General features: G+C 35.5%; 3 protein-coding genes across 6 annotated transcripts in view; 2 read left to right on the forward strand and 1 right to left on the reverse strand.

Moving 5' to 3' along the window:
- The window catches only part of LOC144855830 (lectin BRA-3-like), a 53,303-nt gene extending 39,395 nt beyond the window's left edge, over window positions 1-13,908 (forward strand). For 2 of the 4 annotated variants that reach the window (XM_078713776.1, XM_078713774.1), the window contains exons 2-4: window positions 8,396-8,761; window positions 10,216-10,454; window positions 11,191-13,908. In XM_078713776.1, coding sequence (XP_078569902.1) covers window positions 8,407-8,761; window positions 10,216-10,454; window positions 11,191-11,382 — 786 coding nt within the window. In that variant the 5' untranslated portion in view covers window positions 8,396-8,406 and the 3' untranslated portion in view covers window positions 11,383-13,908. Of the gene's footprint in view, window positions 1-7,835; window positions 8,762-10,215; window positions 10,455-11,190 lie in introns of those variants that run through there. The other 2 variants (XM_078713775.1, XM_078713773.1) reach the window with 2 other exon arrangements.
- On the forward strand, window positions 643-6,231 carry LOC144855840 (perlucin-like protein). The gene is made up of 3 exons (XM_078713784.1): window positions 643-1,604; window positions 3,543-3,775; window positions 5,673-6,231. Exons 1-3 carry the CDS (start codon window positions 1,379-1,381, stop codon window positions 5,856-5,858), a joined length of 645 nt encoding a protein of 214 aa, XP_078569910.1. The 5' UTR covers window positions 643-1,378; the 3' UTR covers window positions 5,859-6,231.
- On the reverse strand, window positions 12,530-16,015 carry LOC144855822 (carbohydrate sulfotransferase 11-like). Its single transcript, XM_078713764.1, has 4 exons — window positions 15,866-16,015; window positions 14,048-14,082; window positions 12,655-13,576; window positions 12,530-12,616 (listed from the first exon to the last, which is right to left on the reverse strand). Exons 1-3 carry the CDS (start codon window positions 15,996-15,998, stop codon window positions 12,659-12,661), a joined length of 1,086 nt encoding a protein of 361 aa, XP_078569890.1. The 5' UTR covers window positions 15,999-16,015; the 3' UTR covers window positions 12,530-12,616; window positions 12,655-12,658.
- Window positions 16,016-16,548: the final 533 nt, after the last annotated feature.

Here is a 16,548-nt window from a genome sequence, read left to right on the forward strand (position 1 = left end):
TCAAAACGTATAATAAAAATAATGTAAAAAAAAAACACGACGAAAGTTACCAATTCTTCGAAGGTGTTTATCGAGAAATAATGATCTCATCAGTCGTTGATTGTATATTCCATTATCTCGTCACGTGATCATCTCATCACTAATATAATAAGCGAGTTTTCTTCAATTACGTTAATTTGACAACATTTGTAATTGCAGTCTATCACACACGGACGGAGATTGCGATCTACGCAGACTGCTGTGCATAGCTGGCGTATATTGTTGAATGTTCTATTACACATAGAATTCGACGTGAGGATTACGTAATTATGAACAAATTGTGAAGTGCCAGGATCGTGTCAACACCGTTTCACCAGCGTATACGTTTATTACGTGACGTGACGTGTTATTTCATGCTATTACTGACTGTCTCGGAGGCTACCGTTATCTGACGTTCCAACGTTGTATTTTCTTCGACGGACGAATCGTTTTTAACTGCCTAGCCAGTATTGTATTGTGACTTTATATCTATTGTATTATCTTTATATTGTTGTACACTACAGAGAGCGTTTACAGAATATGTTTACAGTAGTCAATGGACTGGCGTATTGTATTATAGAAAAGCATAATTGATTCTTAGACGGAATATATTTACGCTAACATTTTGCCTTTATTTACTGTACACAAATATCGCAAGTTATCTTCTTTACCGTCTGCCTTTATATAGCAACAAAAGAAGACTGTTCAATTGTATAAACAGATATTTGAATCTGAAATATACACATACAATACAAATTCAATTTGAACAGTACGGTAATGGGATTGTTTATTGTATGACATTTTTTTTTATAACGGTGATACACTTATAACGAGAGTCGTGCGCCTACGATACGCAGGCATGTTGACATACATTATTCGAACGGTTTAATGGTTTCTCTGGGAGATACTTACATTGTGATTTTCAATTCAAAGAAGTGGATTTCAAATGTTTTATATTAGCGTTGTGAATATTACTTTGCGTTTTACACGATTATAAAGTGCATAGGCCTACTTATATTTTCAGTTTTGCAAAATAAGTATAGGCCTAGAGATTTTGTAACGTACCACGTCTTCTCCACCACCAACTTTGCCACAAGATGCTGTTTTGAGAATTGTATTTGTACCGCTTGTTTAACTTTGAGAATATGTAACTGTTGATCTGGTGACAACGGGCCAGACTGATGTACGGAAAAGAATCATCATTGTATTGAACCAAAAATTGAATTTCCAGGACAGAAGGCCAGAAAGCTATATATTGTATAGCTGGAATATATTCTGGTTTAAAGAGAGCGTTCATCGTCCGGTAACCACTCATAGACTTTGAAGTCCAAATAGACAGATTTTTAAAAATACCTTGAAAATGAAGCTAGAAATAAGCATACAGCCGAGTTTAGTCTTCGTTCTTTTAAGTGCCGTACTAGTTCATTGTAAACGGGCTAAAAACACTCCAGATTTGGTGATTGACGTCCGTGACTTATCAGAAACTGTTGCAACTTTACGAAAAGACTTGAATGAAGCTGTTGAGAAAATTTCTCGACAGGACGATGTGATAGCGACGCTACAGAAGGAACACGAACTCAAAGAAGGTAATTCTACGGGCAGATCCAGGCTTTAGTTATCTATACCCGGTGTTATGACCCATTATATTTCACTAAAGCTGGCGATAACCGTGCCTGAAATCAACTTACCCGGGTAAATAACTAAGCCTGAAAGGGGTGGGGGCATAATTCTAGCAAACCACGTACTGTAGGCCTAGTTTTACAAGTTAGGCCTACATCTCTTCTAATCCAGCATCCTTTTAACCGTCTTTTAGAGTTGTGTCTTGGTAGTTGATCCCGTGTTTTAGGTTAAATTCTTGTCTGATATGCCAGGAGCTTTTCTCACGGCAAGGCATTTCCTCTTCCAAAAACTCTTTAAGGTTAAATCTTACATTCTAGTATCCTTCTTGGATGGACGACTGAACGACCATATTTTTTCTTTACATCACCTTTACTTCTTGTAAACACATTTATTCATATAGTAATTTCAGTCGTTAGTGGATATGGCTTGATTTAAATGAATAAATAGATAATATATTAGTGACTATAGAGTTATACGAATAGTGCCGGCCAGAAACTAGCTAATTGAAAATGATGGTAACAATATTCTCTCTATATTGATAAAGAAATGTTCATGTATTCATATTGTAATGTCTAACAGTCGTTAGTGGCTATGGCTTAATTTTAAATGAATAAATATATACTATATTAGTAACTAGAGTTAATAGGACTCACTGTTTGAAAACTATGGTAAATATATTCTCTCTATCTTGTTAGCAGTAAACATATTTTTTATTGTTCAATGATACAAATATAATCTCAAACATCAACTTTTTTTTTTGTTCAATGACACCCAAGCAAGGCTTCCAAACGTGTTTTAAGAATAACAAATTACAGTAAACATATTGGTTTCACCAGTATTGTAATTCAACACACTTAAACATCTCAAACATCAACTTTTTTTTTTCAATGATACAAATAACGTCATCAATTCTGTATATTACGTCATTAACATTTACGCATCCTGTGTATATTATTTGTCTGTTGCAACACGTTAAACACCCAAGCAAGGCTTGTTTTAAGAATAACCAATTATAATGAAGGAATATAGTATAAATTGCTTGTATGGTATTTGTATTCATAACATACAAACTGTATTACTTAAATTCCACGTCAATTGCCTCGAACTTTTAACATATTATTGTAACTCAGACAGAGTGTTTATCCAAATTTGAAATTATGAAATGATTACTTCTATAATTGATTCAGCAAGCCCACGGAGAAGCGCTGCTCGTTCCGAAACATGTGTCATGTTATTCGAGTAAGCAAACTTTAAGTGACTGAAAGCGTATCGTAATATTTAATTTCGATGTGAAATACTTCATCACTCTCCGGTAGCGTGTATTTATAAGAGAGGGCTTAATGATGATAGATGGATGCAGGTGGGATGGGATGGGAACGTAATGCGTGCGCGCTCTGGATTTATCAGTGTTAGTATGAGGCCTATAAAGTTTCCATATTAATACCGTGCTGTTTTTTTTGTAAAGAAATACTTATTTGTAAGTGTGAGGAAATAGGCAGAAGGTGGCGGAGCTAAGGGTGTTATTTGACGTGTGCCATCAGTGGGCATATCGAACCGTATCAATAGGCCTATTATTAAGAACGGTACGATATGGTGGTAATGGAATTTTAAAAAACATTAACAATTAACATTGATGATAATTATTTATAATTTACTTACCGTATTATAAATACTGTATTTGTTTAAAAGAAAAATAGAAAAGATAGTAATAGTATATTAATTATAAATTAATTTTGAATAAAACGAATCAAATTAAAATACGTATTCAATTGGGATTGCTAAAGCTCTGTCTACGCTATCAAACTAGTTTGACCAAAAAAGTGTGATTTGTCCAAATTTTCTCTGATCGCCCGGGCATTGGAGCTAAAGAGCTGAATAAATTACATTAATTAATTGTCTTCCAGATAAATGCAGCCAAGCTCATGGATGGTGGCGATTTGATAAGTCTTGCTACTGGTTCTCGCCTGAAGGCAGGCAAGTCAACTACGACACGGCAAGAGGCGTCTGCAACGGCAAGGGTAAAGAGTCGGATCTTGCCCTTATTAACAGTTACGAGGAAGCCCAGTTTATTGCACGCATTGCTGACTTCACTTCAATGAACTCAGCCTGGTGGATCGGTTGTCAGTATAATTCTACGGTAAGCAACTACATTTATACCTATTAGCACCCATAGGGCGGGCCTGCGGCACCACCCTTCTCTTACCTCGCACTAGAGTTTGCACAGATAGAATAAGGCCTAAACATATTTTACATTCAAAGTGTATTATGTACAGGAATGTAAGAATTATCAAAATAAAATAAGGAAGGGTGAAAATGGTTGGGCATATACTGTACATGATAAGTGAACACATCTACAATATCTATATAATGGTAATATAATTAGCCAAAAACTTGTGTCCTATCTCCTCTAAACCACAAGATAGATAAATACTCAAACTAAAATTTCTCTTTAACCATTTGGTAATTAGAAGGGCAAGTTTTTGCACAAAATGTGCATTCGGTAATTCTAAGTCAAGTTATCACACTGATTGAGGCGCGATTTTCTTGCATACGACTTTACAAACAAAGTGGGTCTGCTAGCATAACAGTTCACAAAATAATACATCATAATTAATTTATATATTAATAATGATATAATTAATGCACGCTGATCGTGTATGTAACGTTAGGAGTAAATTGAGTATTCTTTGAAATTAGCGACAAAATTATTTCGAGGTTACGAGAAGAATAAAGCCACCGTTACAGTAATTAAATGTGTGCGTAATGTAATTGAATATCGCATTGCCTTTAAGGCACGCAGATTAATCTTTTAATATAACTTTGCTCATCTTAGATGGTGAAACATGTCTCTCTGACGGATGAGTGTTTAACGATTTGTATCATTAGGTTTTTCAGTACACAGCTTGCAATCGATGTGAAAATAAACACTGGGAGTGTAGCTTAATTTATTTATAACAAACTTGGAGTAAAGGAGTGTACATAAAGCTTGGTTCCCACTAGCGACGCAAACGACGCAACGTAAAGAAAAGCCCTTCCAATAATTGTGTTTTCCCCCGCCTGCGTCAGCACTGTTGCGTCGTCGGTTCCCACTTGTGATTACGCAATACATCACTTTGCGTCGTCAATACGTCGCTGCGTTGCGTTCTGGTGGGAATCACGCTTACGTAAAGTAAACTTCGAATCATATATCGAGACATACTTTTAAATGCATGAAATTAAACCAAATAATTCAATTTCAAAAAGATTTGAACTTTGAAGAAAGGATGAGTTGGTTATCCACGCAAACGCAAAGTGATATCTCACCTTAAAGCTTGGTTCCCAGTAGGACGCAACGCAAGGACGTAGACGCAACGCAATTACACGCGACTGTCCAGATAATCCATCGCTTGTGATTGGTCAAATCACTTTGCGTTGCGTTACGTCCTTGCTTTGTGTCCTTGTGGGAACCAAGCTTAAGAGGTTATCACTTTGCGCTGCGTTGCGTCCTAGTGGGAACCAAGCTCTTTACCAAAATCACCGCATTAAAGAAAGTAGCCCATCATGAATACTACAATCAGGTTATGATCAACTCCAACTCAAACAGAGAGAATGAAATAATGACAAAAGCCATTGAAAATCACAAGGGATTCAATGTATGTGACAGATATCTGACAAGTGATATCCGATACGACATGTGGGATTCCAACGGTGATGCTCTTTCAAAATCAATATTGAAATTGTTTGTCTTCATTTAAAGCTACCAGGCTATTATCGTAGCAAAATCAACAATGGAAAATAATACATCCAGGGCCTAACTTCGTTTATCGCCATTTGAAATCCTCAAACTGAAACCTTTTCTGGTTACAAGTGTAACCTCGTGTTCTTATTAGCGCCCCCTTAACATCACGTGACAACCCACTCCCTTTTCTGCTTCCCATAATACTCTATATTGTTGTTATGGATATGTTATTACATATTGAAACCGCTTTTCCTTAGCCATTTGAGGTGTCGATTTATACATTTTATTATCCTATATCTGTTTTATTTCTTTTCAGAAGAAAGATTATATGTGTGTGAACGGGGAGGTAATGACGTATAAGAAATGGTCAGACGGACGCCCTACCGGCTATTCCAACGCACGATGCCTTCAAATGTGGAAAGTTCCCAAAGTAGAGATGACCGACACGCAATGTAACCAGCGATGGTCATTTGTGTGTGAACGGCCACTTAAACGACCTTGATCTTAACTACAGTTCACATGCTTATATCCTCACTTGTTGTATTACGAACGTGTTACATTTCAGGAGAAAGATTCATAATATAATACAGTAATAATATAAAATAACTCTCAGTATATCTTAATTTTATCATTAATATAAACATCATTATTAGCAAATGTTCATAGTCATCTTGGTGTCATTCATCGTCGTTGTCACCGTACATCATCATCCTCATCTTCACTATCCCCTTCAACGTCATAATCGTCATCGTCGTCTTCACTATCCCTTTCAACGTTATCATACTCGTCATCGTCTTCTTCATTATCTTTTTCAACGTCATCATCATAATCGTCATCGTTTTCTTCACTATCCCCTTCAACGTCATCATCATAATCGTCATCGTTTTCTTCACTATCCCCTTCAACGTCATCATCATAATCGTCATCATCTTCTTCACTATCCTCTTCAACGTCATCATCATAATCGTCATCGTCTTCTTCACCATCCTTTTCAACGTCATCATCATATCGTCATCCTCATCTTCACTATCGCTTTCAATGTCATCATCATATAAAAAATGAATACATGCTGGGTAGGGGCAGCGTAAGCGAAATACACCACTGTAACTCCAATGAATCAGCTATAATCCATCGCTTTTGACTGGTAAAATGCTCGGTGTTGCTTGACTCGCTTGCGTTGCGCTTAAAGGGACATTACGCAATACTAAACAACATTAATAAAAACTTGTTTCAATCAACTATAACATTAACACAGTATCGTTTCACAGAAATGTATCAATAAAAAAATGCATATTTGATTGCAACTTAAGACGTTCGTAAGTATTTCAACATTTTATGTATGATAATCATGCCATATTTGCATCTTTTTAATGCAAATGCACGGCGATATTGAAAAGAATTTCTAAAATGTCACGTGTGTTTCATAAATATATTTTTGTTATTAATAATAATAAGTACAAACGTATTTTCATGTGTTGAAATTTTGTGAACTATTTGTTTCGTTAACGTTACTACCATTATCGTTGTGTGACGTCACCATTAACACGAATAGTGTTTTATTATATTATTATTGAGATATTAGATTGTATAATTAAATAGCTGTTTATTAAAATGCATTATGATGTTAAGGTTATTAAAATTAATTTGTGTGTATTATTTTTAATATGTTGTAAATAATAACATGATGATACAGTTTTTATTTCTTAATACTGCATTATCAATTATTTTGTAATAGCACAATAATTACTATGACGTAATTGCTGCGTAGCAGCTATTCATATTATTCAAAGCACCTCCCGTTACGCTTTATTGCTTTTCAGATCCGGAAGTTCATTGTTTGTCTACAAAACATTGGCCTAAGATCGGACCTAGGCAAAGTTTAAGGTTTTCGCTCTCTGCGGTTGAAATCAATTATTGCAGGCGCGATTGTACCAGGGAAGAATTATTAACTCTTCCCTGATTGTACCATGAACTAATTCCTCCATGATTGTAAATACATAGTCTATGGGAGGTCTAACATCGACATTCGATCTGTGTCAGGGCCCTGCGTCATCAAAACTACGTTATGCTTTAGAACTGCAGTACTCACTTGCACTTTTTACAATTTCTACTTTTACTACTTCATACTGCTTTTTCTTAATTAACATTATTGACGGGCATATTCATTACGTGTACAATACAAAGCCTTTGAAATACATTAATCCCAGTAGACAAAAGACATACCCATCATAACATTTTTTTATTGACTATTGTTATTCTCAGTAACCATATGTCAGAATTCTACCACATTTAGAAAACTTAAATTGGCAATATATAAATAAATTAATTAATATTCTCCTTCTCATCAACTACATGATAGTAGTCTGTACTATGTACTGTACTACCAAATGATTTGAATTTATAGACACGTAAAACTGTCACATTGTTTATACAGTCTCCGTAAAACAATATATGCCAGGAAGATGCCTCACTGTTTTTCAGTAATAAATATAGAATGCCTCTTCTATATCACGACAATTGGTCTTATACATGATAGTCAATTCGCCCCTGAAATTACTACAACCGTTCCTCTTTCTCGCTGATGTATTAAAAATACATATCCTTTGATTGATGTTAAATGCACTACGACATACTTTCACTCTCCTCTGATATCTTATTCAGACAGCAGTCATAGTCCTCACCGATAGACGCGATAAATATTTCTCCATCATCATATTCCAAATTAATATTTGATTGAATGTGGATATTTGAGACTTTATAAAAACGTGGTTATGTTTACTAACCGAACTTCTAGAATCCATTCAGGTACATTAGATGGTAATCATATATCTTATGATAATAGAAGTCAATCAGTATAATCACTGGACGGGGGATATGAATGCGATATGCATTAAGACGCGGAGGTAAATTAGCTGTTACTGCCAGGCGGGAAAGGTGTTTCGCAGTTGTGTGATTTCTATCGCCGCATTTTTATTTTGTAGAGAATTATAATTTTTAGTGAATTGAAAATGAATTTAAGTTTTAGATTATGGATTTTAGCTTACTGCTTGATGATTAAACGCGGAGAAAGTAGAAGAAATTCTGAGACGAAAGTACACACTTTGGAGGCAGATACAGATGACCTAACGTCTACCCCAGTTTCTTCTCCAAGCCCAGGAAAAGCTGAAGATTCCTGCTCGTACACCTTCAAAGTGTCTTCCCTAGCGGTGTCGGAAAACACTTGCGGTGTACCAAAGAATGATAGACGTTGCAGCAGTCATAAGAAGGTCAGGTCTTTACAGAAGAATTATTCAAATATGAGTTTGAATGTCTTAAAATTGGAAGAGAAGATTAAAAGTTTGGAAGAACGTTTGGAATTACAAACTGAAGTGATAAAGAAATTACAGAAGCATGTCTACACTGAAGGTAAGCGGCTTCCTTATCACTTAATATGATAGCTAGGCCTAAAATTGCCACTAAATAAATGTCTCCTTCATCTTCTGAAGTTACCATCTTCTTACAATCGGTATTTTTGACTTAATGTTCTCATTAATACGATGCTGCTAGTTTACTTGACTGAGGGATATGTAGAAATATATATCTAAAATAAAATAAAATAATATAAAAATATTTAGATGACTATTTAGATGGTAGGTAATCACTTTTCAAAATGTTTGTGAAAAACAACCTCAAGCTAAAAATAATAAATGACACTTATTGTAAAAGTAATATACACAGATGTTAATGTAAATTTTATGTTTACTGAATAATTTAATGAGTATTTAGATTAATAAATTAGAAATTCGATGGTAGGTAATCATTGTTTTTTCAAAATGTTTGTGAAAAACAGCCTCAAGCTAAAAATAATAAATGGTTTATAAACACTTTATTGTAAGTAATATACACAGATGTTAATGTAAATTTTATGTTTACTGAATATATGGGCACATCACATTTTATAACATGCATAACGTGTATTGTTGTAAACAGGGCTTAAGTATATTGCATAACTATCGAAATATTATACTTCACAAACATTACTTTACAAAATATCAAAAAACATGTGTGAATTTAGAAATATGAACATTAGCGACAGTAGTATTATTTTTCATCTTCATTTGGCAACGTTTGTAATTTTTAATGAGTCTTCACAAGTTTCACAGAAGCTCTGTATTTGGAACCTTGTTAACTACATTGTTTTCATGCAACTTCTTTCAAACTTTTGCGTAATTCTTTTTTTTTTTGGGGTCTCATTTTGAGTTTCAGAAAATAACGGCTTAATGTTCTTTGTGTGGATGATTGATGTTTCTTGTTCAGTTATTTGGTGTTTTCCACGACATGAATACAATCAATATCCAAGTTTAATCAGTTACTTAATAATATTGAGATAATGATTGCAATAGTACATTCTTAGAATTGTTTAGTTCTTCAGCTAGAAAATGAATAATACATAGCCATTATTACATTAATCATACGCAGGTAGGCCTAGCGTTAGTTTCAGCTACAGGGAAAAACATTCGACAAAAGTGCATTCGTATAATCAATACATCAATTTTGTTCAGTTCAGCAACATATAAGTAATTCGTTAATCTTCCAGGTATTTTCTTTCCCTTAAAAAGTCACGAAATTCATCGTCGGATGTTGGTTCAGTTTGTTAAATGTTAGTAATTGGTTATGCAAACCATAGGGGTATCTTATAATTGGACAATCAACTTTTTTAGATATTATTTAGCAAAAGGTTGTAAAGTGTTTTAAAACAAATTACAGCACAAATTCAACATGCTGTACCTTTCATATTTTATACCAGTGCGTATAAAATTTTATTCGAATATTGGAATAGGTTGTAATTACACAATATTTTGATTTATTTTCTTTAAAAGGTTTATATTGTGACCGTATGACAGGGTGGATCCGTTATAATAATTCATGTTATTGGTTCAGCCCACGTGACTACCAAACATCATGGTGGAATGCTATAATAATTTGTAACAGCCTCAATCAGGGAGCTTCTCTGGCGGTATTAAATGATGAGCAAGAGGCGGGGTTTGTCCTAGCCCATGCCGATATGGTTGATAGACAGAGTTTTTGGTGGATAGGATGCCGGAGAAAAAGCGGTCAGGTTAGTGAAATTTAGTCGTTTTTGTAGCATATGTAGGCCTATGTTATTAAATGATGAACAAGAGGCAGGGTTTGTCCTAGCCCATGCCGATATGGTTGATAGACAGAGTTTTTGGTGGATAGGATGCCGGAGAAAAAGCGGTCAGGTTAGTGAAATTTAGTCGTTTTTGTAGCGCTTATGTAGCCCTACGTTATTAGCAAGTTCAATTGGAAAGTTCCATATTCTGTTTGGATGTTTGCGTACGACTGTCTTTATTATTTCATAGTTCTTTGTCTCAGTCTCTCTGACGATAGGATACTGCCAAAGTGTGTTTAATGTCACGTGTCTTGTGGCATTATTACCAATTATTTATGAAATGTGGCTATTTATAATTTCATTAGACTTAGGCCCACCGTAAAGAAGCTCATAAACGAATGCAGAATACATTTATTGTAGGCCTATTCAAACACTCATACAATACACTTTCCATCTAAGCAATTCTTCTGGTATCGTATCTGGTTGCTGACGTTGATGACCATTGTTCTACAGAGTTTCCTGTTATATACAGTTTCAATAAAATTGTAATTGTTGATGAACTGAGTGTTAATTAATTGTTGAGAGATATGTCAAAAGTTGACGACGACTTTCTTCTTCCTTCCACTTTTCCGCATAGTGTCAGCAGTTGTATTTCTCCCTTCCTTTTATTTAAGCAATTAATGGCGTTAAATTGATAATCATTTTCATCTATATATTATAGGTAAGAGAATGGACCTGCGTGGACGACTCAGCCCTTGGGTTTATCCGATGGTCAACTAACAGACCAACGAGTTACCCAAATGACCGCTGTCTGCAACTCTGGAATTTACCGAGGATGGAGTTCACTGATACACAGTGCAATCAGAAGTGGGCATTTGTTTGCGAAAGGAAAATGAACGAATTATATAACTAAATCTAACAATCTCACAGAAGAAATAGGATGACATGCACGGAGCTTTAAATTACTATAGTAGATAATATAGTGCTATCAGTCAAGCTGAACACTAATACGCTAAACATGTTGATTGTTAACGGTAACGTACATGACACATTGAACGCTAAGAACGTGGAGCAGCAATACAACACGAGTGTACACGTTAAACACGTTACGTGCTTGGACTAAACACGTTGATTGCTTTGCTAAACGTGTTGATTGCTGAATAAGTTGATAAATCTCGTACGTAACACATTGAATTCCAAACACGTGAAGCAATTACAATACGAGTACATGTTTAAACACGTGCTTAGACTAAACACGTTGATTGCTTTGCTAAACGTGTTGATTGCTGAACAAGTTGATAGATCTCGTACGTGACACATTGAATGCTCAACACGTGGAGCAAGTACAATAGGAGTGTAGACGCTTAAACACGTTTAGACTAAACACGTAACGTATTTAAAGCTCCACCTATGTTTACAGTGTAGGCATCTACCTCTGATTTGTCTGTGAGATTAATAACGGATACTAAGTTGCGTTATTTTGTTTAAAACACCTTTTTGCGTTTTAAGTAGAGCTGCGATAACAGAACATACTCTGCGATTGAATAACTATACAAGGAAGCAGTTTGTATGTTCACGCCCGTTTAATTGTTATGAAAGTACAAAGGAACAACACATTAAGGCAAATAGAAAAACAATAAATCATGAGAAAAACAGCCTTAAGATATATCTAGAGTCAAAATTTACAAGATTTTGAGACTGAAATCCGCATCTGAGCCTGGAGACAAAGTTACAGAACGTGGCATAAACACCGTAGTTCCACGTGAGGCTTCTCAGCTAGCGCTCCGCATACATAATTAAGCAAAATGTTAAATACTAAAGTACAATAACCTCATTGAAAAGATTGAACAAACTTTAATTCTTTAATTCAAATGATTAGAAAGATTCAATCGGTGAAATTAAGTATCTTATAAACGTTTCATCTTATTTTTAGTAACAATTTGTTTCTGTAAAACGTGGTTCCAACGATTTACCAACGGATTGTCGCTTGAGATTGGATTGGTCAACTCACCTGCGTCGCGTCCAAAGAGACCAAACATACGGGTTGTTTCTAATACACGTGATCGTCAAGTCATGCGTGGTGCGGTATGGAGAGCGCATGTCGCAAAACATAGGTATTTCAGAATCGCGTCACATTATTGAAAACTTGATGGAATTTGTTTACTTGGTATAGTATCAATGGTAATTATTTAAACTTGTGTAAAGTTCGGTCGTGGGTACCCAAACAACCTATAGTCTACAAAATATTTCGTATATAGTTTCATAACCATTTCTGTCGGAAAGTTCCTCAATTCTCGAAATAGAACGCCGAGCGTTTCCGAAGTGTGATTCTTCTCAAACGCAGGCGGTACCACAGCACCAAGTTTCTTGAATAGCATTGGAGCGTCAATAGATCTTGTCTCAAAATGACCAATAAAGTTATACTTAACGTCACAGGGAGCGCATCTGGTGTAGACATCCTGCCAATGCATGTCAGCACCAGTAGTGACGCTGACATCTGGGTCTATGATGAAGCTTGCAAACTCTTTGAAAGTTATGTTCAGTTCATCTGACTTATCATAGTGCTTTCTAGGTGTACGATCGTCTGACAGAGGTTGCCGCCTGTATTTTCCGACTATCATTGGTCCATAGACAATTTGATACGAGTTGCCTCTTTTGAATTTGTTACGCCACGCGGAAACGAGCCTCTCTATTGGCTCACGAACAAAAATTGCTTTTGTGTAATCACGCATAATCGCGCGTTTTTCCCTATTCGAGTAAGAACCTAATAATCGGACAGCACCACACCCAAGTTTCTTTGCAGTGTTTTCTAAAGACATTCTCCAAGTGACAGACGATACCTTTCGAACCTGGCAGAAGACCAGACGCAGACAATCGACTACCAGAATATGATTCAGGTCTTTCGGAACGTGTTTTGGAACATACTTGGTGTCATCATCATCTGCTCGAAAACTGCACTCGTGCCGAAGTAGTGTCAGTCTGCCTTGTTGAGCAACCTCAAAGTTGTACTTGTCCATGACGTCCTCTGGGTGCTTCATGAAACATGCAGATTCGTTTTCCACCTTTTTCTGAATTCGATCCATCTCTTCAACATCAAATGACCAGTCCTTTAAGAATAACACAACGTATTATTAACCCCAGTATAGCTAGGCCTACCATAATAGTATTTCCATATTTCAGATACAGGTGTTCGCACATACGCGCCTTAGATACATAGATGGGTTATAAATATTCATAGACATCATAGGATGAGCTAAGCCTATATCCGGTTTGGGCTGGTTTACTGACAGTAGTAAGCCTATAGAGATCCGGTTCTTGTTTTTAACTTTGACCCTCAGTTCATAGATATACAAACTGGTTCATCCAAATAGAGAAACAAGGCTTTTTAGTTGGATCAATGTTTGATATGCAAATTAAACCAAGTATAGAGATTACTAAATATTGTTTTTGAAACTTTTATTTGCTGATGTTTTTATTTAGTTCCGAGGAATGAGTAGGCCTAAATAGTAATTTATTCATTTTTTTCATCTTTTCACTTTAATAAATTATTAATTAAAAAATATCTAATGTAAACTCACTGGTGCTCTGTATCTGTACTTTAACTGGTGACGACCTGTCAAAGAAAAATAAGAAATGCTGATTAAATAGCGATAATGATTTTTCATTTTCTAATTTCGCGCGGCCTATGTACTATACTATTAATTACTACGACTCTAATATTTCTGTTCAGCTCACCTCATTTCGCTGATTTTAAACGAGCACTCAAGGAGTTTGAGTAGATAAAGCTGAATACAATTGTCTGGTAGTAGGTAGGTAGGTACCTAGGCCTAAATAATAGGTATCTATTCAATTTCAAACTAGGAAGGCCTAGGTGACGTGTATTCGATTATTAAACTAATCTGTTTTTCTTGTTGCTGCGCGCGGTTTTTTCACTACTTGTATTCTGTATGATGTTGGGGGTGCGGGATCATTCGCCTAAAACAGACTATAGGCTTAGGTAGCCTAGGTGTAGAGTCTTTAGAGTAGACCTAGGCCTGTATAGCCTGGGTGCAGAACAGTTAATATACACATTTGCGGGAAAAAAGTATAGGAAAATTTTTTTGTAATTTTTCTGATAGAGTATACCATATAGAAGGTCAGAAAAAAAATCTCCATCCCAGGGTCTTGGGGAAAATTTGTTACGGCACTTTTAAATTTTGGCCTATATAACGCACACAAATTCCTATTAACACACACAAATACCAATATATAGGGGATAGGGAAAATCAATTAACGGTTTTTGTTACTTGCAGTTGTGTTTTAATGATTAAAATTAGTAGAGGCTTACTTTAATAACTACTTCTCATAGTAGTTGATAAATCGAGTCGATACGATGACACCATCATGCCTGAATCCAATATGGCGTCTAATTTGGCAGGAAAAACAGGGTATTGCTAAAAACCCCGCAAACCTCCAAAAAAACATAGCAAATCCCACCAAACCAACATAAAAGTGATTGAATCATGGAGTGTATGACCCACTGGGTATATAAAATATTAAATTTCTACTGTTAACTACTTATTTTGGGGATAAAACATCATTTTTTGGTTAAAAATCAGCAATCATTTTTTACCAAAAAATGATGTTTTACCCCAAAAATAAGTAGTTAACCGTATAAATTTAATTTTTTTTTTACATGGATATACCCAGTGGGTCGTAAACTACATGATTCAATCACTTTTATTATGTTGGTTCGGTGGGGTTTGCTATATTTTTTTGGAGGTTTGCAGGGTTTAGCAATCATTTTTGACCAAAAAAGTATGTTTTACCCCAAAAATAAGTAGTTAACAGTAGAAATTTAATATTTTTTTTTACATGGATATACCCAGTGGTTGTACACTACATGATTCAATCACTTTTATGTTGGTTCGGTGGGGTTTGCTATGTTTTTTGGAGGTTTGGGATGTTTGCGGGAAGTTAGCAATACCCTGTTTTTTCCGCCAAATTGGACGCCATATTGGATTCTGGCATGATGATGTCATCCTATCGACTTGATTCATCAACTACTATGAGAAGTAGTTATTAAAGTAAGCCTCTACTAATTTTAATCATTAAAACACAACTGCAAGTAACAAAAACCGTTAATTGATTTTCCCTATCCCCTATATAGGTATTTGTGTGTGTTAATAGGAATTTGTGTGTGTTGTATAGGCAAAAATTTTAAAGTGCCGTAAAAAATTTTCCCCAAGACCCTGGGATGGGGATTTTTTTTCTGACATTCTATATGGTATACTCTATCAGAAAAACCAAAACAAAATTTTCCTATACTTTTTTCCCGCAAAATTTGTACTGCACCCAGGCTAGTACTAGGCTACTGGTCGAATACACTATATTTATTTATCAGGCAGACTACTGACCATTATCGAAATGTTTCTTGATAAAGACGTAATGTTGCTTCCAAACGAACCATACTAAGAACATCCAGAAAATCGAGCTTAAAACTTTGTAACGTCCTGGCCTCTTTTTACAATTTCGGATTGAAAAATTCATTTCAAAATTGATTTGATGATGTTTATCACTAAAAAGAAATCGAACAAACCATAATTACAATGTGCCTAGGCCTAGTCTAGACTATATTCGTACGTTTTTCATTCTGTTCATAATAATCCTACGCCTAGGCTATTGCACTCTAGCAAAATAGGCTAAAGCCTAATTATTTATTATTATATTTAATATTTTTATTTGAATCACAACAAAATGGTGAGAGTAGTTATAGTAGGCGGCCTATTCTTAAGAATTACTTCCTACTTATTTGGGTCTGTCTTTATTTTAGGCCTCCTATATAGCACTGAATTTGATTTAATTATATAAATAATTTAGGCTATATTAATTATTATACCTTACCTACTACCTAAAAAGTTGCACGTGACATGTACTAGCTTCTCTAGGCGCTAGGCCTAGGATCGGATTTTAGAAAGTGAGAATCGGCGCGGACGGGAGCCGGATGGGTACGTGCGCACGCGGGCGGCGATGAGGGGAGAGAGAATTGAAATACAAAAAAAGTTATTGGATCTGGACTGTTGTAGGGGGCGCTCGCGAT

The sequence above is a fragment of the Antedon bifida genome, chromosome 11 (genome assembly GCF_963402885.1).
Source record: "Antedon bifida chromosome 11, ecAntBifi1.1, whole genome shotgun sequence".
Lineage (NCBI taxonomy): Eukaryota > Metazoa > Echinodermata > Crinoidea > Comatulida > Antedonidae > Antedon > Antedon bifida.